Raw genomic sequence first — 25037 nt, forward strand, 5'->3', positions numbered from 1 at the left:
TAGTCAATGATATGAAAATATTACTAGATAAAAAAATGAAAACTCTACCAAACATGTTGACAATCAAACAATATATTACAGAGAGTATGAAGGTAGAGAAAAGAACTGGATGTACGAATAAGTATTGGGAGCTCCCCCTGGTTCAGAAAAGGTGAGAGAAGAACAGAAAGAATAATATTCTGGAAGAAGGTGCCGGTAAGGAAATCCATGCTAGGGAAGTTGACACAGATATCTTGTCCCAAACATATGCCAGAATAGCCATAGAATGAATGGGGATATGCTTTCCTCAGCTGTCTAATCAGTGGATCAGGGGGCTGTCCGGAGAAGGAAAGAAGGAAATATGGATCTTCCCTACTAATCCATCTACCACCTACAATTACGCTAGAAGGACTAAATTGGTATCAGTTATTTTCATAACTTCCTTACTTGGTGCATTAAATACTATGAAGGTATTTGTTTAGGAGTGATTAGCAATTTCACTTAGCAGTAGTATTTTCTATCTTTCAGTCTTTCAGAATCTCATGACAACTTAAAGAGTTGAGTAAGTCAGGCAAATATGTTCTAAATACCTCATAATATTTCAGGGTTTTTTTTTAATGTATTAATGTGGTCTTGATGGTGTTTTCACTGAAATGGCTTTGGTGCTTTATTTAGGTCTTCTAATACTTAGATAATGCCTATAAATATCAACTTGGTAGGGCCCATGAAAAATTATGCTAAATGATATTTATTGGTTGATTTTCAACCACTTGTGGGTAGTGCAGTCAGCTCCATCTCATTGTCAAAGATGAGGACACCAGGCAACCACCCATATTTTATACTATTCTCATTCCCTTTTGTGTTGTTGCCTTCCCCCCTCTTTCTTGCCTTTATGGGCATTCTGAATTTTTTTCAGTTCTCAAAGTATGTTATGTTCTTTGTCCTTCTGTTCCATTTTGGCTCTGGTTGTTTTCTCCACTAGGAATAAACTTAACCATGCTTGTTGATTCCTATTAAACTTCAGGCCTCAGGTTTTATATCAAAACTCAAAACATTCAACTTGTTTTTTTAATTAATTTTTTAAAGTTTATTTGTTATGTAGAGAGAGAGAGAAAGTACAAGCAGAGAAGGAACAGAAAGAGAGGGAGAGAATCCCAAGCAGGCTGCACACTGTCAGCACAGAGCCCGATGCAGGCTTGAACTCACGAACTATGAGATCATGACCTGAGCCAAAACCAAGAGTCAGATGCTTAACCAACTGAGCCACTCAGGCACCCCAAAACATTCAACTCTTGTTAAATGCTCCTCCTATGAGCTCCCTCCACACTCTCTAACACAATACTGAGCATACTTACGTGATCTAACATACATGTGCACACATACATACCACTATTTGCTTACATAAACACCTATAAGACAGACATATATACTTTTACACAAATTCTCACATAAATAAACACTGTGAAAAGACTGTGTCTCTCTTATGTGTTGTTAGTTTTAGCTACATTCTCACATTTTGCTTATGTTTTTATAGAACTGGTAGTTTGGGGACAAAAACCTGTAAATTCTTTTTTTTTTGTACACGTCTCTAAAAGAGTTGTATAAGTAAAGTAGTGATCATTAACAAGGAGCCACTTTTTAACTAATCTCCTTTTTCATGATCTTTTTGTAAAATTCTGAATTTAAAATTCTAGGATTTAAAAAGCTCTCTAGGATTTAAAAAGCTAGAGCTGGCAACCTTTTTATATTTTGTAAGAATATGAGCCATAGCTTGAACATAACACAGTAACAAAAAGAAGCAAAACAAAAATTTTAAAAGGTATTTATCTTGGCTCCAGGTCTGCCAATAAACCTTTTATATTTCTTTTAAAAAATTTTTAATGTTTATTTATTTTTGAGAGAGAGAGAAAGAGAGCGCGTGCGTGCAAGCTGGGGAAGGGTAGAGAGAGAGGGAGACACAGAATCCGAAGCAGGCTCCAGGCTCTGAGCTGTCAGCACTGAGCCTAATGAGAGGCTTGACTCACAGACTGCGAGATCATGTCCTGAGCGCAAGTCCAATGCCTAACCGACTGAGCCACTCAGGTGCCCCAAACCTTTTCTATTTCTATTTTTAATGGTTAAAGAACTTTGTTTAGTTCCCTGATGTGTCCCTAGCTCTTGGCACTCAATAGGCACTCAATATATATACATTGAGTGTTTGAATGAACAAATACATGTTAGGTACATTGTACAACATAGTGTTTCAAGTCAATGCTATTTAATAGTATCTTTGAAAACGTATTTGAAAATGTTCCCCATTGGGGTGCCTGGGTGGCTCAGTTAGTTAAGCATCCAACTCTTGATTTCAGCTCAGGTCATGATGTCATGTTTGTGAGTTCAAGCCCCATGTCAGGCTCTGAGCTGAGTGTGGAGTCTGCTTGGGATTCTCTTCCCCCCTCTCTCTCTGCCTCTCCCTTGCTTTCTCTCTCTCTCTCTCTCAAAATGAGTAAATAAACTTTTTTTAAAAAGCAATAAAAAGAAAAATGTTGCCTGTTGTCCAACAAGAGAGTTACCTTATCTAAGTTACTCAATGATAAATTCCTTTTCTATATTATTTGCTTAGTAGTTAGTACATTCTCATTTTTAGACATTTCTACTAGTGGTCTGAGGATATGCAATACACATATATACATATCTATCTATTATATATTTTAAAATATATATCTTTTCTTTTTAAACTTTTATTTTTAAGTAATTTCTATACCCAACGTGGGGCTTGAACTAACTCATGACCCTGAGATTAAAAGTAGCATGTTCAGGGCACCTGGGTGGCTCAGTGGGTTAAGTGTTCAATTTCAGTTCAGGTCATGATCTCACAGTTCATGGGTTCGAGCCCCACATCGGGCTCTGTGCTGATAGTTCAGAGCCTGGAGCCTGCTTCAGATTCTGTCTCCCTGTCTCTCTGCCCCTCCCCTGCTTGCTCTCTGTCTCTCTCTCTCTCTCTGTCTCTCTCTCTCTCTCTCAAAAAAGTGAAGAAACATTAAGAAAAAAAAAAGAGTCGCATGTTCTAGAGACTAAGCCAGCAAGGCACTGCTCTATCTATTTAAATATATCCTGTAGAAAATGGTATTAGGACTGAATATATTGTGAGTCTAAGCAATTTAATAAGCAGACCCTTCATTGAGCACTTGGGGCTGGGTCTTTATTTTATTTCCCAAGGTACTGTGGATTTTAAAGATGTAATTATCTTTGACATAAAGTATTTTAAATCAATAAATAGTAGAAATTCTGTAGCATTATTTCCCACCTTCTATCTTATAGGACAATAATAGCTATTATAATGCTAGTTTCCATTTCTTGAGAGCTTTCTATAAAGGCAATGTGCTAAATAGTTTACATACTTTATTTTATATAATTCTCATTACCACCCTATGGGGAGAAAAAAAATCAAAATCCAAACAGCTTTAATAGCTGGCATAAGATCACGTAACCATAAGGATCAGGGAAAGCTTCTATTCCAGATCTGTTCAAAACCTATTCAAATGAAAGGAGCAGGAGTAAAATGGAATTCTCAGAGAAATATTAAGATGCAAATCTAAATTTTGGGCTCAATGTTGAAAGTGAGCTGTGCCACCTTCTGTCTTCTACAATTTAAGAGAGAAAGCTTGTAACAAGCAAGAGCACTCAAATTTCATGTAGATATCTCCTGTCTGATGTTAAAAATATGTATTTTTCAAGAGCAATAGATTTTTTTTCCTTTAAATTAAAAAAAGGCAAGATTTTAAATGATTCTTTCCCATTGTATTGCTCCCTTCCTGTCACTGTTTTTGAGCCAGAACATGGAGTCCTTGGTGGGGAAAGGAAATGCATGATCATCAATCTCCATTAACAGTCTTGAGTGGTTTTTGTCGTCTAATAATTTCTGAGTTGATAGATGTATAGCTACTCATGTAGTTAGATGAGCTATTCATCCACATTGGACATCTCCTTAAGCTCTGACTGTGCCCTTCAGAGTCACGTGTTTCAGATAATGTCTCATTAATTGAGCAGATCTTTTAAATTCTACTCTTTTTTCATATAAACGTCTTCTTGGAATTATGCTAACAAAAAAGCAAAATCCATTTTATGGTGTTTTGGGGAAGGTAGGGGATTATTGTTATGTTCTAAATTAGTCTGTAATACAGGGTACATTAAGGCAGTGTCAACCAAAGTATATTCATAATGATATGAAAACCTGTGGTTTTTCAGGTTTCACATTTGCTGTAGAGATGAAGCTAGAATGACCCAAGTGCAGATAATAACTCTTTATTTCATCAGTTTGAGTTCACTTATTGTCTAAGTCCTACTCATATATTTAGTCTTAAGATAATTTTACAAGAAAAGAAAACACTTTTCTTGGTAATCTCTGCACCAAATGTGGGGCTTGAACTCATGATCCCAAGATCAAGAGTCACATGCTCTACAAACCAAGCCACCCAGCATCCCCTTAAAAATTTTTTAAAGGGCACCTGAGTGGCTGGGTCAGTTGAGTGTCAGACTTCGACTCAGGTCATGATCTCACAGTTCCTGAGTTCAAGCCCCACATCGGGCTCACTGCTGTAAGCACAGAGCCCTCTTCAGATCTTCTGTCCCTCCCCCACTGATGCTCTTTCAAAAATAAGTAAAACATTTAAAAATTTATTGTAAATATATCTTTCTTTCAGCATCCTTTTTTTATCTTGGGTCATCTAGTTTTCCAAAATGTGATGCTATGGGAAAAAAATTTACTTCATGCAGAGTGATAAAGGAGATTATTTTTATGAAGTTGAAAGTTCATGCCTTTTATCAATGAAGAAATGAACTAGTGTATGTGAGTGTATTGTCTGAGAATTTCATGACCTCTCTCCCATGGATCAGCATATAAAAGATGGAAAGATTCATCTCTTTTGTACAAAGCAAGTTTTTTGTTTTTTTTTCAGTAACCACTAGTTGACTTACTTTTGCAAGCATCTGGAGCAGAAAAAGGTCTCCGGAGGTCCCGGTAGAAGCCTGGCTTACATCGCTGGCAATGCTGACCTTCTGTGTTGTGCTGACAGTCATTGCAGACACCCCCACTACGATTACCTGATGCCTCCCACACCTTAATGTCAAAGTGACAGGCATCAGCATGCCCATTGCACTTGCAGGCTGAGGGGGGAAAAAGGCATGGGAGGAAACCAAATAATTAAAAATAAAACAACAGGTTCTCTAATATTCAGGCAGTTAAAAATAGGGTAAGCTGATTGCTAATTTTTTAATTCAAATATAATTAACATATAGTGTTATTTTTTAAAATTTATTTTTAGTTTTTTAAATAGTGCATATTTTCACAGTACATGCTCAAAACATATAAAGTATATAAAAGGCAGACAATGAGAACTCTAGTATCCCTATCCCTGTGTATCCTGTCCTCCCTATTTTTAACAGGTTACTACTTTTTTTTTCAGTTTCTTGTGTATCCTTCCAGTGTTTCTTTGTAATTTTTAATTAAAAAATAATTAAGTTTTGGGATATGCCTGAAAGTCAGCAAGGCATAGATCCATCTCCTTAGGCAGAGATGTTACTGTTTCCTTAGCAACTGGGGTTGACATTTATTGTGGAAAAACTATTTGAGTGGCTACCCATTTCCTCCCCCCTTTAACGGTAACACTTCACAATTTCTATTCCTGCTGCTTCCCAAGGACCAGAGTCATCACTGTGGGTCCCCTGACCATGCTTAGAAAACTCCACATTGTCAGGCATTATTTGAAAATGAAAATTCATATTGCAGATACAGGTCTGAATTCATGCTCACTGAGAAGCCTAGAAGGAACCTTATGGGGACAGGGATTAGGAATTTGTCAGGTAGATTGATTTGTCTTTCATGAAGTACTATTCCTTAGCTATTGATGTACTGGTGAGTACAAGATAGTTTCCTATAGAAGCCTGAATTTTTTTTAGAGAAGAGACCCACATTGTTTCTTTTGTAACAATTTCTCTAAGTCATTTATAATATCAATAGCACCACGTGACAAGTCTCTGTGTTCTACAGGTCTTTAGATACGCAGTTGGTGTCTGTGGAAAGGACCAGGAATGGCACTCTAGGAATTTAGGAGAAATTCTTTAGATTCTTTTGATGAGTGATTTAGAATAAGAATGCAGACATTTTCGTGGACGTCAACCCGTGTTTGTGCTATTGTTTTTTCATTGTTTCCTTGATGTGTTGTTATGATATTTTGACCAGATTCATAATCTTTAAAAAGCATAATATAAGATAATTCAGGATTTATGCCTAGAGGAAATCCTTTACTTTTCCTAGAAACTAAAATAAATCAATTATGATTCCAAATTATGTATGGGAAGAGACTTCCCACAATGTTACCCACGGTGCTTGCCTTTTAAATCCTTGTAAAATTGAAGTTTGTGAGTATAAACATTGTTATGGGCATGTGTATGTGTCTGAACATTTTGAACTGCAAAGAAAAAAATCGTTTTTATTCCCATATTTTTTACCCTTTTATCTAATCTTGAAACTCCCAAGTTAGCCTTGGTAATGTAGTCCAATTCTTGACTAACTGGCTTAATTTCAAATTTGATCTGTCATTTCAAGTATCATAAGTGAAAAGAAAGGCATTAGGCATTATTGAAAAAAAAAAAACACAAACATTTAATTTGGAGTCTGAAGAACTGTGATCAAGTCCTGAAAATCATTTACTAACTTTGGCAAGTTACTTAATCTTACTGAGCCTCAATTTCCTGATCTCTAAAATGGGATTAACACCATCTGCTTTATAGGTTTGTTTTGAGAACCGAACTGGAGATAGCTATTTTCATGGTTATAATTCAATATTTCAGCTGTGAGGGTAATTGTATGCCATAATCCTCCTGTTGCTCTTGTGTCTAGCTATGTTTTTATTATGTCAACTTCTCAAGAAGGGTGCTTAGATTCTGCAAAGCATCCAAGCATTGGGCAACACGTTGTTGGTAAAATAGTCATACTGGCAACTTTGCAAGCAGCAATTGTTTCCAATGGTGGAGGTTTTAGTGGGCAGTGATATGGGCTATATTTGTGTAGGTTACAGTGCCTGTCATCCACCACTTTATATTGTATTTCTAGAGACCAAGGAGTCCAGAGATAAGTTTACTTTACAAAGAAGGCTTTTAGTCTTGTGGGCTTGGTACTCACTTCTGCACTCTTTAGGAGATCCTGTTTTGCCATCAGCTGCCTCCCAGGGGCGGTCATTGTATAATGGTGCACAGTGTTGGCAGTGGGTGCCTGCTGTGTTGTGCTTACACATACACTTCCCATGGACCTACAAACAAAAATAAATAAGAGCTGTGAGGCACAAACAATGCTGGGAAGGAATATTCTTCCCATAGTCTTATCTCATTGGTTGGCTTTAGCAATATGATATTCATACACTTCCCTAAAAAAGCCATCAAGATGGGAGATCCTTTCTTTAGTTTGTCTTGTGATTAATTCAAAAGGTTACATAATATATTTTTCTTGGCTGTAAATTATGTGACCCTAATGAGCAATTCTTAGGTACTGGCTAGATATTTACTTAAATTTTTAATGCCTTAACATTTTTAAAATTCTTTACACAAGAGTACTACATCCTCACTATAGAAAATTTGGAAATCTGTAAATATGATTATCTCATATCATAATCATAATCAACATTTGAAGTTTATATTTCTAGTACTTTAAAATATAATTATGTAATTCTTTTCTCATATAACAATATATTGACATCTTTCCATTTCATTAAATATTCTTGTACAACACACATTTTAATGGCTCCCTTGTATGGTGTACAACTTATTTTACCAATCACCTATTTTTGGTTAATTAGGTTTTTAAATATTTTTACATATATTTTAATTCTATAATGAATATCCTTGTAGCTAACTGTTTGTGTACATCTTTGTTTGGAATGTGTTTTCTAGAAGTAAAATTGATCAATCAAAAATGTATATATTTTTGAGGCAGCTGGGTGGCTCAGTCAGTTGAGTGTCTGACTCTTGATTTCAGCTCAGGTCATGATTCCAGGATTGTGGGATTGAGCCCTGAGTTGGGCCCCATGCTGAGTGTGGAGCCTGTTTAGGACTCTCTCTCCCTCTGCTCATCTCTCCCGTTTGTGTGCTGTCTCTCTCTCTCTAAAATAAAAATAAATAAATAAAATAAAAAACTTTATAAAAAAACAGACATATGTGTGTGTGTGTGTGTGTGTGTGTATGTATGTATATATAGTTGTTTAAGACTTTGAATATATTTTGTCATAATTACCATAAAATTTTCTTTTCATCCTACAATTCAGAGTAGTCGAGGATTTATTAAAATAGTGTTTCTCACAGGGAGGAATACTTTAGTAGAATTCTTTAGGATCTGAGAGTTTTATGAGGATTTTAATATTGTTTGTATAATCTCACCAATAATTTCTAAAAATTAATATCTTGGATCATTTTGAATACTCCCTAGTAACTGTTGCCATGAATTCCAGTACCAACATGCACTTACTGACATGTGATGTCATGACTGTACAAATGAGAGTTTTGTAAAGTAGCTCAGAATGGGGTTTCCAAATTTGGATCTATAAGGGTTTTTTTTCTTGAGAAACAGTAGAAAAGGTAAATTAGCATGAAAGTAATAAATTATACCAACCAGTCAACAAATATAACTACCAAAATAGGCAATATGTTAGGCAATGTTTGGTACACAAAGCATTACAAAACATAATTTGTGTTTCAGAATAGTGTAATGTAGGTGGATAAAATATTTACACATAAAAATATTATAGATAAATAAGACAATAAATACCTAAGAAAACAAAATGATGTGAGAATTTAAAAGATGCAGAAGTCATCAGAGATTAGCAGTTGTGGGGGCTTTAGAAGGGGGTTGAATTTTAAGCTGGTCCTTAAACATGGGCAGTATTTCTGACAGGCAGAAGGGAAGAGACTTTCCAGGAAGAGGAAATAAAATGAATCAAGTTGTGGTGCTAGGAGGCTACGGAGAATCTCTGAACAAAGTTTATTTCAGTACAGCTAAAATATTTTGATGGCAATGATAAAGGAACTACTAAAAATGACATGAAATGACATGTACTTGGGGTGGGCAGAATCAAAATGAGTCCCTAGAGCTCAACAAATCTGGAAATAGCTACACCAATACATTGATGAACTATGCCTGACCTAATTTAACCCTAGAGTAAGTTGTGTTTTCTTACCCAGGAGCCCCTTTGTCTTTTAATTCTCTTAGTGCCTCTTCACTGGTAGAGGCATTCTGGATTATGCATTATCCAAGTGTGTGATATGATTACTACAGACATTATGCTCACAAAAAGTTCAAGGAATTATATAGGCATGGAGGACTGAAGACTCCTTGTGAATGATCCGTATGAAACCTAAGTGTTATAGTCTGGAAAATTTAATAAATAATGATTTTGATGGCCATGTTGCTAAATTTCATTTCTTTGTATTATAATGTAAGTTTTTTTAGTTAGTGAAAATTAATTATAGCTGCTCTTTTAGTTCTTAGGGATTAATTAAAGAATATAACTTTTTTTTTTTAATTTTTTTTTTTTAACGTTTATTTATTTTTGAGACAGAGAGAGACAGAGCATGAATGGGGGAGGGGCAGAGAGAGAGGGAGACACAGAATCGGAAGCAGGCTCCAGGCTCTGAGCCATCAGCCCAGAGCCCGACGCGGGGCTCGAACTCAGGGACTGTGAGATCATGACCTGAGCTGAAGTCGGAGGCTTAACCGACTGAGCCACCCAGGCGCCCCAAGAATGTAACTTTTTTTAAGAGGGTGGGATTAGCTCCTTAGAGTATGATGATGCAAAAGTTTTTGTTGATTTTCCTTATAGAAACGGAACTAGTGTTATAGATTCAATTTACTGATTTGGGTACTGGAAAGCCCAAGTATGAGCTGAGTTACAGTCACCAATTTTCTTGGGCTTCTCTTTGTGACTATCTCTGCTAGGAGCTGTTTACATGTGAAGTTCCATGGAGTTCACATCTCCATGTTGGTAAGTAAGATACATCTCCATTCACACATTCAGGTAAATTCTAAAGACAAATTTGCACTTCAATTTGGAATCTGTAGGAATTCAATTTTTACTGCTCTATAAGAGTGTGGTCTTTTTATCCTAGCTCTTGGAAATCTGGTTTTTCATATATTCTGATAGAAATCCTCCAGTCTTACTGTTTTTATTAAATCTTTTAAATTCAACCTTCCTTAGTACGATGAAAAACAGAAACTCTTTATTATATAACTTTGGTGTGGTAAGATTCACTAAAGGCTCTTAGTAAACCTGGACAGTTCTTTGTTTACTTGTGCTAGATGTTGATTTCAAGCAAAATGGAGTCTTTGGAAAAACTGAGAAAGAAAAATCTCTCAAAGTTGAAGATTTTGGTAAAGTGAAGATATACTTATATAGCTGGCAGAAGTCGGTAGCATAATGAAAATAACGAGAAGAGTAGTTTTATAATTAATTCCCTAAGTTCTATAACCTATTTTAAAAAAATACTACACACAAAACATCTAGGATACAAATATGTAATGGCATTAGAGTCAGAATTCCTAGAATAAACCATCCCTAATTCACCACTGCTGTTATATAGAGTACTATCTGAGGGGGGCATTTTAGAAAATGTTAAGTCTAACTAACATAAATATGGTAAAGACCAACATCAACAAATGCTATTTGTGTAAAACTTCTTAGTCCTTGAGGCTGTGTCTTAAAGAACATATAGGATTTTCCTTAGAGACAAGGACAAGAAGATAAGAATCCCAAAGGAATATTCTAGAAAAAAAGTCAGTAAATAAAGAGGACATGTGTTGGGGGATTGGTTCTATATAGATCATGAAGCACATTAAATATTAGCTTAGGGTGCTGGAATTTACCCTGTAGGTACTGAAGATCTATGAAAATTTTTGTGTAAGGAAATGATTAAAAGGTATATTAAATACACTTCTTTTCTTCTTTTAAAAAAAAACTTTCTACCTCATTCTTATCTTGTCTGTTGTGTTCTTTCTTCCCCTTCCTCTTTTACTATTTCTTATAGTATATATATATATATGTGTGTGTGTGTGTGTGTGTGTGTGTGTATGGTCATTTTACACATATATATACAGTAAAACCTTGGTTTGAGAGCATAATTCGTTCCAGAAACATGCTTGTAATCCAAAGCACTTGTATATCAAAGCAACTTTCAAGAACCATTGGCTCAGTTGTGATCATGTGATGTTCGGCATCATGTACTACTCATACTGCAAGACATTGGTCGTTTATCAAGTTAAAATTTCTTAGAAATGTTTGCTCCTCTTGCAGAACACTCACAAAACAAGTTACTCACAGTCCAAGGTTTTACTGTATATTTTTTTACCCCAGCTTATGCTTTCCAACAGTCAGTGGCACTCACAACTCACATATCTTTTCTGATAATGTTCAAAATTTTTCAAGGTTGTTAATTCTTATTGCTTTTTAGCATCCTTTCTACTTTTAAACAACCACTTACTAAGTACTATATAAAGATAGATGCTACAAAGTATTGTTCATTCTCTTTGGAGGAACCAAACTATCGTTATAGGTCAATTTATCAGGTTTGATCTTGGAATGCCCCAGACTTATAAGTAATTTCACCCAGCTGATAGGTTAGCCCTGGCCCACAAATTCCAGGCCTCAGGAGGCCACAGACATATAGGGAAAACTCATCAAACATTCACATGTATTACAAGATAATGGGGTCAGGTCAATTCCCTCTGGAGTAAGGATTTCAGAGCATTCCCTTGCTCCCACATGCTGAGAATTGGGATGAACCTCCCAGGGTCTGAAAAATGCCAGCTTAGCAAATTTTTCTGCACACAGAAAAATTCAAGGAGCTGTCATTTTGAGAATTACCAAAAATAGCTGTAAATCATTACCTAGACCATCTGAAACAAGAAGTCCTTCCTCAGCAATACAACTGTTACTGTTCAAGCTTGAAAGATCACCCACTATTTGATGCTTGTGAAAAATGTGCAAGTAAAACTAGGTCTTTATTGAAAGAAAAGAAAAAAAATAAAAAGGAATCTTTAGTAACAAGTTAAACATGGCTCTTGTTTGGTCACAAACATGAATTAGATAAAGGGCAGGAAAATGGGATTATGTACTTAAGGTTTAGTTGAAGAAGAGTGATGTCTGGCTGTCTAATTGGAAAAGGAGAAATTGACTTTAATAACAAATTTATAACTCCTAATTATATAAGAAATATTCCTTGGCATTTTGGATATTCTATGCATTTCATAACTTCCTCCCTTATACTAAGTACTTTATTCTATTAATGTCAAAATTTTTCCTACTGGGACGCCTGGGTGGTTCAGTCAGTTAAGCATCCAACTCTTTATTTCAGCTCAGGTTATGATCCCAAGGATCGAGCCCCACTGTTAGTGCAGAGCCTGCTTGGGGTTCTTTCTCTCCTTCTCTCTCTGCCCCTTCCTCATGTTCTCTCTCTCTTAAAGAAAATAAACATTAAAAAATTTCCTACTTGTATCTAATATTACTTATTTGTTACTAATATTAATCTATTTGCAAGTAATTTTTAGCATACTTATAGGGAAGGACTTATGCAAACTTTGAACAAGTAATTTGAGCAATTATTGGAACAGAATGCTCATTAGTAGCTATGCACTTCAGTGACAAATATATATTAGAGCCAAAAAGATAAGGAGAGAAAATACAGTTTCTACATATTTGAGGCTCAAAATATAGGAATCTGGGTGGGGGCAAAATGAGGAAATTATTATCTTTCAAATCCATCCCTATAAGACAGATAGTCTTGCTTAGAAAAGCTGCTTCTTCATTGTTGCTTTTGAGGCAGAAAGCCTTCTAGTAGTCTGCAGTGATGGAATTGAGGAAGTTGGCCACAGCAAGAGGTTGTGAGAATTGGATGACTGGTAGTGTCAGGCAAATGGGTTGGACAATCACTTATCAAGATGTCGTAAAACATTTAAACATTAGATGGGAGATTGCCTTAGACAACTTTTAGGGTCCTACCAGACTTAGGGTTCTATGATTTTTTTTTTTTAACGTTTATTTATTTTTGAGACAGAGAGAGGCAGAGGATGAACGGGGGAGGGTCAGAGAGAGAGGGAGACACAGAATCGGAAGCAGGCTCCAGGCTCTGAGCCATCAGCCCAGAGCCCAATGCGGGGCTTGAACTCATCACAGACCGCGAGATCGTGACCTGAGCTGAAGTCGGACGCTTAACCGACTGAGCCACCCAGGCGCCCCATGGGTTCTATGATTTTAAGGCCTGCTTCTCTGTGTTCAGAATACTGAACTACTAAAGAAGACTCATGTGGCTGGGTCTTATTATCTCACCAATGCAGAACATTTCCAGATCATCTGAAAACCAAACAAGGGAGAGCAAAGAAAGTATGTATGTCTTCATTCCTGCAGCACTTCTTGTGACACAAAGGAAAAGGTAAATAAATGTTAATAATCTCTGAAGACAGACTTTCATTTGTTGATACTGACTATACCTAAGCTAACATAAATTCTGTTCTTTTTTATTTTTCTCCTCCTGTTCTCCTCCCCTGCCTCATTTCCCCCATTGCTTGTGACTAAAGATATCATAGACTAAATATCATCCTAGCTCCTGCCTTTTAAATAAAGATACATTTCATCATCTAGTGATGCTTACTACAGACATTCACCATAATGGAAATTACCAAAGCAAAAAATCAATCTGGTTAATTCTTTAGAGACTCATATTAATTGAATTCTTTTAGGAATGCCTGATAAAATTTGCTTCCCAAGTGCTTTCCAAGAAAGAAAGGAACAGCTGTTGTTCGTGTCCTGCTAAAAATTACAATGAAAGTTAGTGGGGGGGAGGGGAGGAGACTTTACAGCTAAGTATTCAGAAATTCTTGAATTTCATAAATTAAGTAATTTCCTTGTGCTATTGTGCCATTATTGTTTACATATACATGATTTTATTTTCATTTTTACCATTCAATTTTGAATTTTGATGGAAAAACGAGTCTTCTATTATACTGTCATTGGAACTTTAAAAAATGTTTGTGAAAAGAGAATGCAAACAGTGCCTACTCTATGAACCAAAGGAAAATGCCCACTTAAAGGCAGCTGCAGCAATTCATGGAACTCCATTTAGCTATGACAAATGATTTAGAAGTGGAATAATGCTATGCAGCAATTTAAGACAAAATGTGAAGGCAAAAACTGATTAATTTATAAAGAGATAGTATGTCCCTTTTAAAGAAAAGGATTAACTTTGAAAAGAATGAACTTCTTATGCATGAAAAGAGATAAATTCTAATAATGGGCTAGCCTGTTAGAACCTGCTCCTCTAATACAGGACAAAAACATGGGCAACAATGCTACAGCACAAACCTTTGAATAGAGAGTATTGTCAGGAAACATGTCTTTTCATTAACAAATAAAATATTCCTTTTCCCCATTAAAGGTTTGCATGTTTTAATTTAACAGAAGATGTGGGAGTTCTATGGTGAATATGAAGCATAATAATTGAATTTGGTGGAAAAGGGGGCTTGAAACATTCTGTCAGAATGGGGCAAAAGAGGTTGAAGGCTGGTTCCAAACTCTTGCCCAATAATACATATAGCAAGAATGCAACGAATTGAAAAAGTTTTACAAGGGCACCTTTTGGGATGAGCACTGGGTGTTGTATGGAAACCAATTTCACAATAAATTTCATATACTGAAAAAAAAATGCAAAAAAAAAAAGAAAAAGTTTTACAATCTATTCATTGGTCTGAAGTTGGACACTAGAGAAAACAGCTCTTGTGAGAAAGTATGGGCAATAAAATAAAGATAGGTATAGAGCAGAAAAAAATATGTTTAAAGAATGAAAATTGGCCAGTACTTTGAGACTTCTCTCTTTTCAGTTAGTCAGTTGCCTGCAATTCTTAGCTTTTAAATAGGGTTGTAGGTCCAGGAGCCCATAACAATGTACTTATGCTCAGAAGGGGCAAATCCTTAAGTATTAGTAACAAACATATCAGCTGGGATTATAACCATTGGTTCTCAATCCCAGAACTGGACTCAGAGTTGCCTAGATAGAGAACGAACTGGCTTCCTGATGGAGGGAAAGGGAATGTCTTAAGGGAAGGAGCTAAAGACAAACTATGCCTATATTCACTATCTTGCCAAGAATCTTGTTCTGGCTGATAGAACTGGAAAAAAGCATGAATGGAGCCAATGTAATTTCGCAAGAAAATTGCATTTAGTGCACTGCATGGTAATCATGTGTTTATCTGCCTCTCTCCACTAGATTGTAAGCCCTTGCAGGAAAAGAACCAGTGGGTTAAATTTCTTTGAATCTCTAGTAACTGGCATAGAATATGTTTTCAATAAATATGTGTTAATTTTTTCCATTCAGGAAATATATTTTAAGGGCACATTGAGAACCTCAGTTATTGAATTTACTTCCATTTCATAAACTTGCCAAGAAAAGCAGGGTACCAATTATGCATTTAAAGTGGGAATGGGAAGGGGCACCTGGGTTGCTCAGTCAGTTAAGCCTCCGGCTTCAGCTCAGGTCATAATCTGTGCTGACAGCTCAGAGCCTGAAGCCTGCTTCAGATCCTGTGTCTCCCTCTCTCTCTGCCCCTCCCCCCACTCTTTCTCTCTCTCTCTCTCTCTCTCTCTCTCTCTCTCTCCCCCCCCCCCAAAAAAAAATAAACATTAATAAAAAAACATTTAAAGTGGGAACGGGATACTTTCAGTTGTTTGTCACAAAACAGTATTTTGTGTAGAGTAGGATTGAAACACATTCAGGTTTGTCTAGAGTGCTTCCTATAAGGTATATAGTAGTTCACAACTGGGCAAGGCATGTTCGTAAATATGTTTTTATCTATAGTAGTCATCAATAGTTGCTCTGGGAGATCTGTAAGCTTAAGGAACACGGGTCAGTCATGGAGGGAAATGAGAGTAATAATAACAATAATGATGAGGAGGATAAATAATAACAAGATAATAACAACAATAGTAGTGGTAGAAGCTAATATTGAGTAGCACTATGTACTGGGCACTGCTCTGGTTCATTATATAAGCATTAACTCAATGGATGTACACAAGAACCCTATAAGGTGAGTACAATTATCATTGCCATTTCACAAAGGGAACTGAAGTTTGAAGAGTTTAGATGACTTGCCTAAGGTTACAAAAGCCAGGAAGTGGTGGAGCTGTTGTATTAGAATTCTGGCAGTCCGTTATGAGTCTTCATCTTAATCCCTAACCTATGCTAGGATAAAACCCTGGGGAATAGGATTTTGAGGGATCTGCTTTGGCCAAGTCCCTTGAGGGTGTTACCTAAATAAAATAGCTGTGTTCCAGGGCGCGCCTGGGTGTCTCAGTCGGCGTCTGACTTCAGCTCGGGTCGTGAACTTGCGGTTTGTGAGTTTGAGCCCCGCAACAGGCTCTGTGCTGACAGCTCAGAGCCTGGAGCCTGCTTCAGAGTCTGTGTCTTCCATTCTCTCTGCCCCTCCCCTGCTCATGCTCTGTCTCTCTGTCTCTCAAAAATAAATAAATATTAAAAAAAATTAAAAACATAAAATAAAATAGCTGTGTTCCAAATCAATTTGTCCTTGAAGAGCTCTTCAGGACAGAAGCTATTTTGGACTCAAAGTGAGCCATTTCATGGGTGTTCTGGCCTTGAGTGGATTATTAGTCCTATTCCTCTGGGAGAAGCCTCGCAGTTTTGGAGATAGGGGAATACAGGAAGATTGGCCCCCCATTTCCCTCACCTGGCTTGAAAAAGTTTAGGGTACGTTGAGATGGAGAATACTTTTAAAATCTCCTTGGTTCAATGTAAAACCTATCTGAGCACTGAAAATTCTGATGCCTCCTAGGGGCATCTCTGGGCCACTGCAAGTTTTACTTATCAAACTCCAGTGAATAAATTTACAAATGGAGATGATAACAGGAATGTAAATGAAGTCTAATTAAACATTTGCTCTTTGTGGATAGCACCTCTTTTATGTTATTTACTCTATTAGATGTGATGTGGTAGGGATAGTAATAACACATAGTGTGATGGTTTTTATAGTCAGTATTAATTTAGGTTATGGAGAATGGTTAAGGAGAACACTGCATAACCTGATTCAGATACATTTTGAGATTCAGGTTGCTGGGTTATTTCCATTTTTTCATGTACAAAATTCCATAAGCCCCCAAACTGTGATTTGTATATCTAAGTGGCAGTTTATTTGTGCCATTGTGCATGTTCTTTACCATAAAAAATCAGGAGTATTCAGAAACATACATATAAGACACATAAAATTTCCAAATGCTACCAACTTTGTGTACTCCAAATTGTGGGCATTTATTCCAAGACTACTCAAAGATGTGGTTCAGCAGATCTTTTTTTAATAGTATTACAGCTAGAACTAAGAACTAAAAATCAAGTTTTGTGGGTTCTCTTTCAACGTACCAAGACAAAAGAAAGCAAAAAAACCCAAAAAACAAAAAAACAAAAACAAACAAACAAACAAAAAACCAACCTCCCCAAACCTACCTATCTGCATAAAAGAATGCAGAAACTGCTTCAGGTCAGAGAAAAGCATAATCTGGGTCTTTCAAATAAATTGCAAAACACTTTTGTATTTAAAAATATTGCTAATAAAGTAACCTCATTTTAAAAGCCAAGTGAAAGAAGGTCTTAAAATATTCCCATTGTTTTAAAATGTACTATTGTTGCAATAGTGTTTTGTTTTGTTGTAAGTGAGCACTTTAGTTTAAATTTGGGGTCCTTGAGTAATTTTAGGTAGGATTCTCTCTCACCTTTCTGAGTAATGCTTTTCTAGAACAAAGAGAAAAATCTCTTCTTTTTGCAAGTCTAGTGGTAGGGACTACTTTTCTTTATTTCCAGGGGCTTAAGAGCTCTTCAGGACAGAGGCTGGTTTTGACTCAAAGTGAGCCATTTCATGGGTGTCCTGGCCTTGAGTGGATTATTAGTCCTATTCCTCTGGGAGAAGCCTCCCATCTTTAAAGATATCATCTTTTGAGAAAGATGCTTTGCATCTATTTGTAAGTATATTCAATATTCTTTGTCTTTGTATGTATGGTTCTTTGAATTTTCCTTTGAACAAGTTGTAACGTCTTCATTAATTAATGAGTTAAATAAAATTGTTGACCTATGTTTATTTTATATCTGTATGAGAGTCATGGCTTCACTTTTGAAAAACTTACCCTTTAACACTGCCATTTCTTATCCCACATGTGTTCATCTATCCTAAAGTTCTTCTATCAAGACTGCTTAAGCATGTACTTCTAAAAGTGGAATTTCAACTTGCTTTGTATAGCTAAATGGGTTTTGAATGTCTTATATTTTCAAAAGATTAATTCTACTAGCTTCCTCTTTTCAGTATCATCAGGTACTTTATCTTTCCTCTGGGGACTGTAATAAATATTTCTGCCTTAAAATTACAAATAGCATTGAACTAAATATTGTGATGCCCAGGAGGCTTATGAAGATTACATTTAGATAAGATCATTCTATTGTGTACATATGCAATTTTTTCCCCACCATTACTTCATTGCATAGAACTGTTTATTTATTCTCTGTTTCCAATGGATTTTAAGAATTACTTCTGACTACTGGGCTTTGAAAAATGATGTCTAATAGACATGTTTATTTGGATAAATCCTATAAGTGAACAGAGCTAGATTATATGCATAATTTGGTTTGAGATTTGCATGTGTACAATGACAATAAAGTCAGACACTGATTTTAAGACATTTATTTCAGTGTATCTAAGGCTTTCTTGCCTTATAATATCAAATTAGCTTCTCTATAACAGCCACAATTTGTTCAGCTGTAAGATATAGAACAAGAGAAGATTGGCAAATATTATTAGATTCTTGCTATACTTCTTGTCCTTAGGCAAAGTTTGAGTTTTCTATAAAACTGTATGAGAAACTTTATCAGTGTATAGCTAAGTAATTTGAAATTTCTTTCAAGCCAAATTGCTATCTGGTCACTGTATTAAGTTTCTAGGATGGTTGTTACATAGCCATTTGAGCCACTTCATCTCTGTTCTTCATTTGATCTTAGTTAAGTCTTGTTTTTGTAACTTCACTTTGCACTTGTCTTTATACACTGAAACTTTCCCAAGGTGACAATGCATATCAGTGATAAGATAGGGAACAGATGGGAATGCAAGGTGGTGCAGCCACTCTGGAAAACAGTATGGAGGTTCCTCAAAAAACTAAAAATGGAACTACCCTATGACCCAGCAATTGCACTACTAGGCATTTATCCACGGGATACAGGTGTGCTGTTTCGAAGGGACACATGCACCCCCATGTTTATAGCAGCACTATCAACAGTAGCCAAAGTATGGAAAGAGCCCAAATGTCCATTGATGGATGAATGGATAAAGAAGGTGTGGTGTATCTATACAATGGAGTATTACTCAGAATCAAAAAGAATGAAATCTTGCCATTTGCAACTACATGGATGGAACTGGAGGGTATTATGCTAAGTGAAATTAGTCAGAGAAAAAAAATCATATGACTTCATTCATATGAGAACTTTAAGAGACAAAACAGATGAACATGTGGGAAGGGAAACAAAAATAATATAAAAACAGGGCGGGGGACAAAACAGAAGAGACTCATAAATATGGAGAACAAACCAAGTGTTACGGGGGGGGGGGGGGGGGGGGGGGGATGGGCTAAATGGGTAAGGGACACTAAGGAATCTACTCCTGAAATCATTGTAACACTATATGCTAACTAATTTGGATGTAAATTTAAAAAAAATAATAAAATTAAAAAAAAATACAGGGGACAGAACTCCCAAGACAGTCCTAAAATATTAGAGGCTCTATCTTAGAACAGTGATGTAATCATGAGGATTCTTTTCCTTCCCACCAACACCTAAAATAACTTCTCGTGATAAACTCTTTGAGGGGAAAAGGGATATCACTTCCAATTTCTTAGTACCTATTTAATTTTAATAATTTTAGAAAAAAATGGTGGAATTAACAATAATAACTTCTAATATGCTGTTAAAACTATTAACACATAACTATGAGACAAGAACCTGGGAAATTAAGTGAAGGTAAAAACTAGTAGAACTCATTTTGTAAGTAACTTATCTGTCAAGCAGTGTTTGACATGAGAATGAAGGAAGGATTTGTGAGGATTTATTCAATGTCTTTTTGGATTTAGATGGTTTTTATAATTAGTTGGGGGCCAGGTAAATTCTATTAGAAATGCTGTGGAGGATTAATAAGTACTTTTCATCCCATTGACATTCACTTGCTCAATGTGTTCACATAGCTTCTGGTTATATAAAGGAAAATTCCTTGTCACAGACTATTTTGCATTTTCTTACAAAGTTTTTTTTCTTTTTTTTTAAATTTAATTCACTCTAGTTCACATTTCCCACTGTTTTCCTTCTTTCTTGACAGCTCTGTTTGACTGTCACTCAGTATTCTATACAGTACAGAGGGTGTTACAAAAGTTGACTTGTTTAAGATAAATGAGCCCCTGATTGTAGTACAAGAAGCCAGTTGCTAGAGCATGTTTTCTTCCATAGTCTTTTGTTGTTGAATTAATTCATTCAGATGCTTCTTTTCATATTGGAAAAGTGCTTGTTTCTAGGTGAATCTTATAAAATGTAGTTTCATTATTGAGTATTCTCATATAAAAAAATATGCTTGTTTGGCAACTCTGTCAGAATGCAGAGTCATTAAAGAAACCTGTGATCATCTGTATATGGCCAGAAACGATAGCCACAGCATTTAGAAGAATTAGTTTTCTTTAATACCCACCCATTCAAAGCTATTGCTTTTAAAAACAGTCAGCTTAATGACCAGGACTTTAAAAGAAATTCTGCAAAATTCCTATGTAACCAGCCATGGATTTTTTCGTTTGTGTTTAGCTATTAATTTTTCTTATTATAATTATATTCATGTGACATAAAATTTATCATTTTAACCATTTTTAAAGTATACAATTCAGTGGTCTTTAGTATATCAAAATGTTGTGCAGTAATTACCATTGTCTAATTCCAGAGCATTTTCATCACACACCAAATAAACCTCATGCCCATTAAACAGTCACTCCCCATTTCTCCCTGACTCCTGGCAACCATTACTGTCCTTATGGACATGCCTATTGTGGACATTTCATACAAAAGGCATAATGCAATATGTGGTCTTTCGTGGTCTTGCTTCTTTCACTTAGCATCTTTTCAAGGTTCATTCATGCTGTAGCATCAGTACTTCATTCCTTTTTATGGTTGAATAATACTCCTTTAAAAAAAAATACATAGCTTTCTTTGTGTGTGTGTATTTATTTGTTTGTTTGCTTATTATGTTTAATGTTTTTATTTAAATTCTAGTTAGTTAACATATAGTATAATATTAGTTTCAGGAGTAGAATTTAGTAATTTATCACTTAATCACCCATTTAGCCCATCCCCCTACCCACCTCCCCTCCAGCAACTCAGTTTGTTCTCTATAGTTTAGAGTTTCTTTTATGGTTTGCCTCTCTTTTTCCTTTCTCCTATGTTCATCTGTTTTGTTTCTTAAATTCCACATATGAGTGAAATCATAGTATTTGTCTTTCTCTGAATGACTTATTTAACTTGGCATAATATACTCTAGCTCGAGCCACATCATTGCAAATGGTAAGATTTCATTCTTTTTTGGGGCTAAGTAATATTCCATTATATATCCATTCTTTATCCATTTATCAGTCTGAACATTTGGGCTCCTTCCATAATTTCACTATTTTTGATAAGGTAATATTCCATTGTACAGATAAACCACATTTTGTTTATCTATTCATCAGTTGAAGGATATTGGGGTTGTTTCCACTTTTTGGCTATTATAAATAATGCTGCTATGAATATTCATGTCCACAGTTTTATGTAGATATATGTTTTCAATTCACTTGGGTATACACCGAGGAGCAGAATTGCTGGGTCATATGGTAACTCTATGTTAAACATTTTGAGGAACTGCCAGACTGTCTTTCACAGCAGCAGCAGCAGCATTTTACATTCTCATCAGCCATGTATTAGTGTTCCAATTTCTCTATATCCTAGTCAACATTTATTACTATCTATCTTTTTTATTATAGTCATCCTAGTGAGTGTGAAGTGGTATCTCATTGTGGTTTTGATTTGCATTTCCCTAGTGACTAAGGATGTTGAGCATCTTTTCATGTGCTAATTGTCCATTTGCATATCTTCCTAAGAGAAATGTGTATTCAAACCTTGCCAATTTTTAAGTTAGGTTATTTGTCTTTTTATTTTTGAGTCATAAGAACTATTCATATATTCTAGATATTAGACTCTTATCAGATATATATGATTTGCAAATATTTTCTCCCATTGTGTGGATTGTCTCTTCATTTTTTTTTCTTTTAGACATTAAAAATTTATTTGAAATCTTTCTGCTTGAAATATGGTTGTTTCTCATACAGTCATCTTTCCTTTTTTTTTTTTTTTTAAGTTTTTATTTTAATTCAGGTATAGTTAACATATGGTGTCATTTTAGTTTCAGATATATAATATAGTGATTCAACAATTGCATACATCACTTGGTGCTCTTCACAACGAGTGCACCCCTTAATTTCCATCACCTATTTCACCCGTTCCCCACTCTGGTAACCATCAGTTTGTTCTCTATGGTTAAGAATCTGTTTCTTGGTTTGTCTCTCTCTTTTCTTGTTGCTCATTTGTTTTGTTTCTTAAATTCCACATATGAGTGAAATCATATGGTATTTGTCTTTCTCTGATTGACTTATTTCACTTAGCATAATACATTCTAGCTCCATCCACATCGTTGCAAACGGCAAGATTTCATTCTTTTTTATGGCTGAATATTTCATTGTATATATATGCCACATCTTCTTTATCCATTCTTCTATCAGTGGACACTTGGACTGCTTCCAGATCTTGGCTATTGTAAATAATACTGCTATAAACAGAGGGGTGCACGTATCTCTCTGAATTAGTGTTTTTATATTTTGGGGGGTAAATACCCGGTAGTGCCATTGCTAGATAGTAGGGTAGTTCTATTTTTAACTTTTTGAGGAACCTCTATACTGTTTTCCAGAGTGGCTGCACCAGTTTGCATTCCCACCAGCAGGGCCAGAGGGTTCCTTTTTCGCCACATCCTCACCAACACCTGTTGATTTTAACCATTGTGATAGGTATGCAGTGATATCTCAGTGTGATTTTGATTTGCATTTCCCTGATGATGAGTGATGTTGAGCATCTTTTCGTGTGTTTATTTGCCATCTGTTTGTTTTCTTTGGAGAAATGTCTGTTAATATCTTTTGCCCATTTTCAAATTGGGGTATTTGTGTTTGGGGAGTTGAGTTGTATAAGTTCTTTATATATTTTGGATACTCATCCTTTATTGGATATGTCATTTGCAAATATCTTCTCCCATTCTGTAGATTGCCTTTTAGAGTTCTTGTTTCCTTCACTGTACATAAGCTTTTTATTTTGATGTAGTCCTAATAGTTTGTTTTTGCATTTGTTTCCCTTGTCCCATGGGACCTATTTAGAAAAAAAGTTGCTACATTTGATGCCAGAGAAGTTACTGCCTGTGCTCTCTTCTAGGATTTTTATGGTTTCAGGTCTCACATTTAGGTCTTTAATCCATTTTGAATTTATTTTTGTGTATGATGTGAGAAAGTGTTCCAGTTTCATTCTTTTCCATGTTACTGTCCAGTTTTCCTAACACCATTTTTTGAAGAGACTCTCTTTCCCATTGTATATTCATTCTTATTTTGTCAAAGATTAATTGACCATATAATTATGGGTTTATTTCTAGTTTTTTTATTCAGTTCTATTGATCTATGTATCTATTTTTGTGCCAGTACCATACTGTTTTGATTATTATAGCTTTGTAGGATAACTTGAAGTCTGGAATTGTGATGCCTCTGGTTTTGCTTTTCTTTTTCAAGATTGCTCTGGCTATTCAGGGTCTTTTGTGGTTCCATACAAATTTTAGGATGATTTGTTGTAGTTCTGTGAAAATTAATTCTGCATTAAATGTGTAGATTGCTTTGGGTAGCATAGACATTTTAACGTGTACTTGTTCTTCCAGTCCATGAGCATGGAAGTCTTTCCATTTCTTTGTGTTGTCTTCAATTTCTTTTATCAGTGTTTTATCATTTTCAGGGTACGGTCTTTTCACCTCTTTGGTTAGGTTTATTCCTAAATATGTTATTATCTTCGGTATAATTGCAAATGGAATTGTTTTCCAAGTTTCTCTTTTGGCAGCTTTATTATTGGTGTGTAGAAAAGCAACAGATTTCTGTACATTGATTTTGAATACTATGACTTCACTGAATTCATTTATTGGTTCTAGCAGTTTTTTGGTGGAGTCTTTTGGGTTTTCTATATAAAGTATCATGTCATCTGCAAATAGTGGAAGTTTGACGTCTTCTTTCCAATTTGTTGTCTGATTGCTGTGGCTATGATTTCAGGTACTATATTGAGTAAAAGTGGTGAGAGTGGTGGACATCCTTGTCATGTTCCTGACCTTACAGGAAAAGCTCTCAGTTTTTCCCTATGAAGGACGATGTTAGCTGTGGGTTTTCATATATGGCCTTTATTATGTTGAGATATGTCCCTTTAAACCTACTTTATTGAGGGGTTTTATCATGAATAGATATTGTACTTTGTCAAATGCTTTTTCTGCATCTACTGAAATGATCATGTTTCTTATCCTTTCTCTTACTGATGTGATGTGTCACGTTGATTGATTTGTGAATATTGAACCACCCTTGAAACCCAGGAATAAATCCCACTTGATCATGGTGAATGACTTTTTTAAATGTATTGTTGGATTCAGTTTGCTAGTATTTTGTTGAAGATTTTTGCATCTATATTCATCAGGGATGTTGGCCTGTAGCTCGCTCTCTCTCTCTCTCTCTCTCTCTCTGTGGTATCTTTATGGTAATGCTTGCCTCATAAATGAATTTGAAAGTTTTTCTTCTTTTTCTATTTTCTGGACTAGTTTGAGAAGAATAGGTATTAATTCTTCTTTACATGTTTGGTAGAATTTGCCCATGAAG

At 35.6% G+C, this 25037-nt stretch overlaps 1 protein-coding gene across 2 annotated transcripts in view; it reads right to left on the bottom strand.

Annotated features, from left to right (window-relative positions):
• Nucleotides 1-25037, bottom strand: part of NTN4 (netrin 4) — a 124603-nt gene that overhangs the window by 34333 nt on the left and 65233 nt on the right. For both annotated transcript variants that reach the window (XM_049626100.1, XM_049626099.1), the window contains exons 4-5: nt 7142-7268; nt 4936-5124 (exon numbers count right to left, since the gene is read on the bottom strand). In XM_049626100.1, the coding sequence (XP_049482057.1) occupies nt 4936-5124; nt 7142-7268 (316 nt within the window). The remainder of the gene's footprint in view (nt 1-4935; nt 5125-7141; nt 7269-25037) is intronic.

The sequence above is a fragment of the Panthera uncia genome, chromosome B4, assembly GCF_023721935.1.
Source record: "Panthera uncia isolate 11264 chromosome B4, Puncia_PCG_1.0, whole genome shotgun sequence".
Lineage (NCBI taxonomy): Eukaryota > Metazoa > Chordata > Mammalia > Carnivora > Felidae > Panthera > Panthera uncia.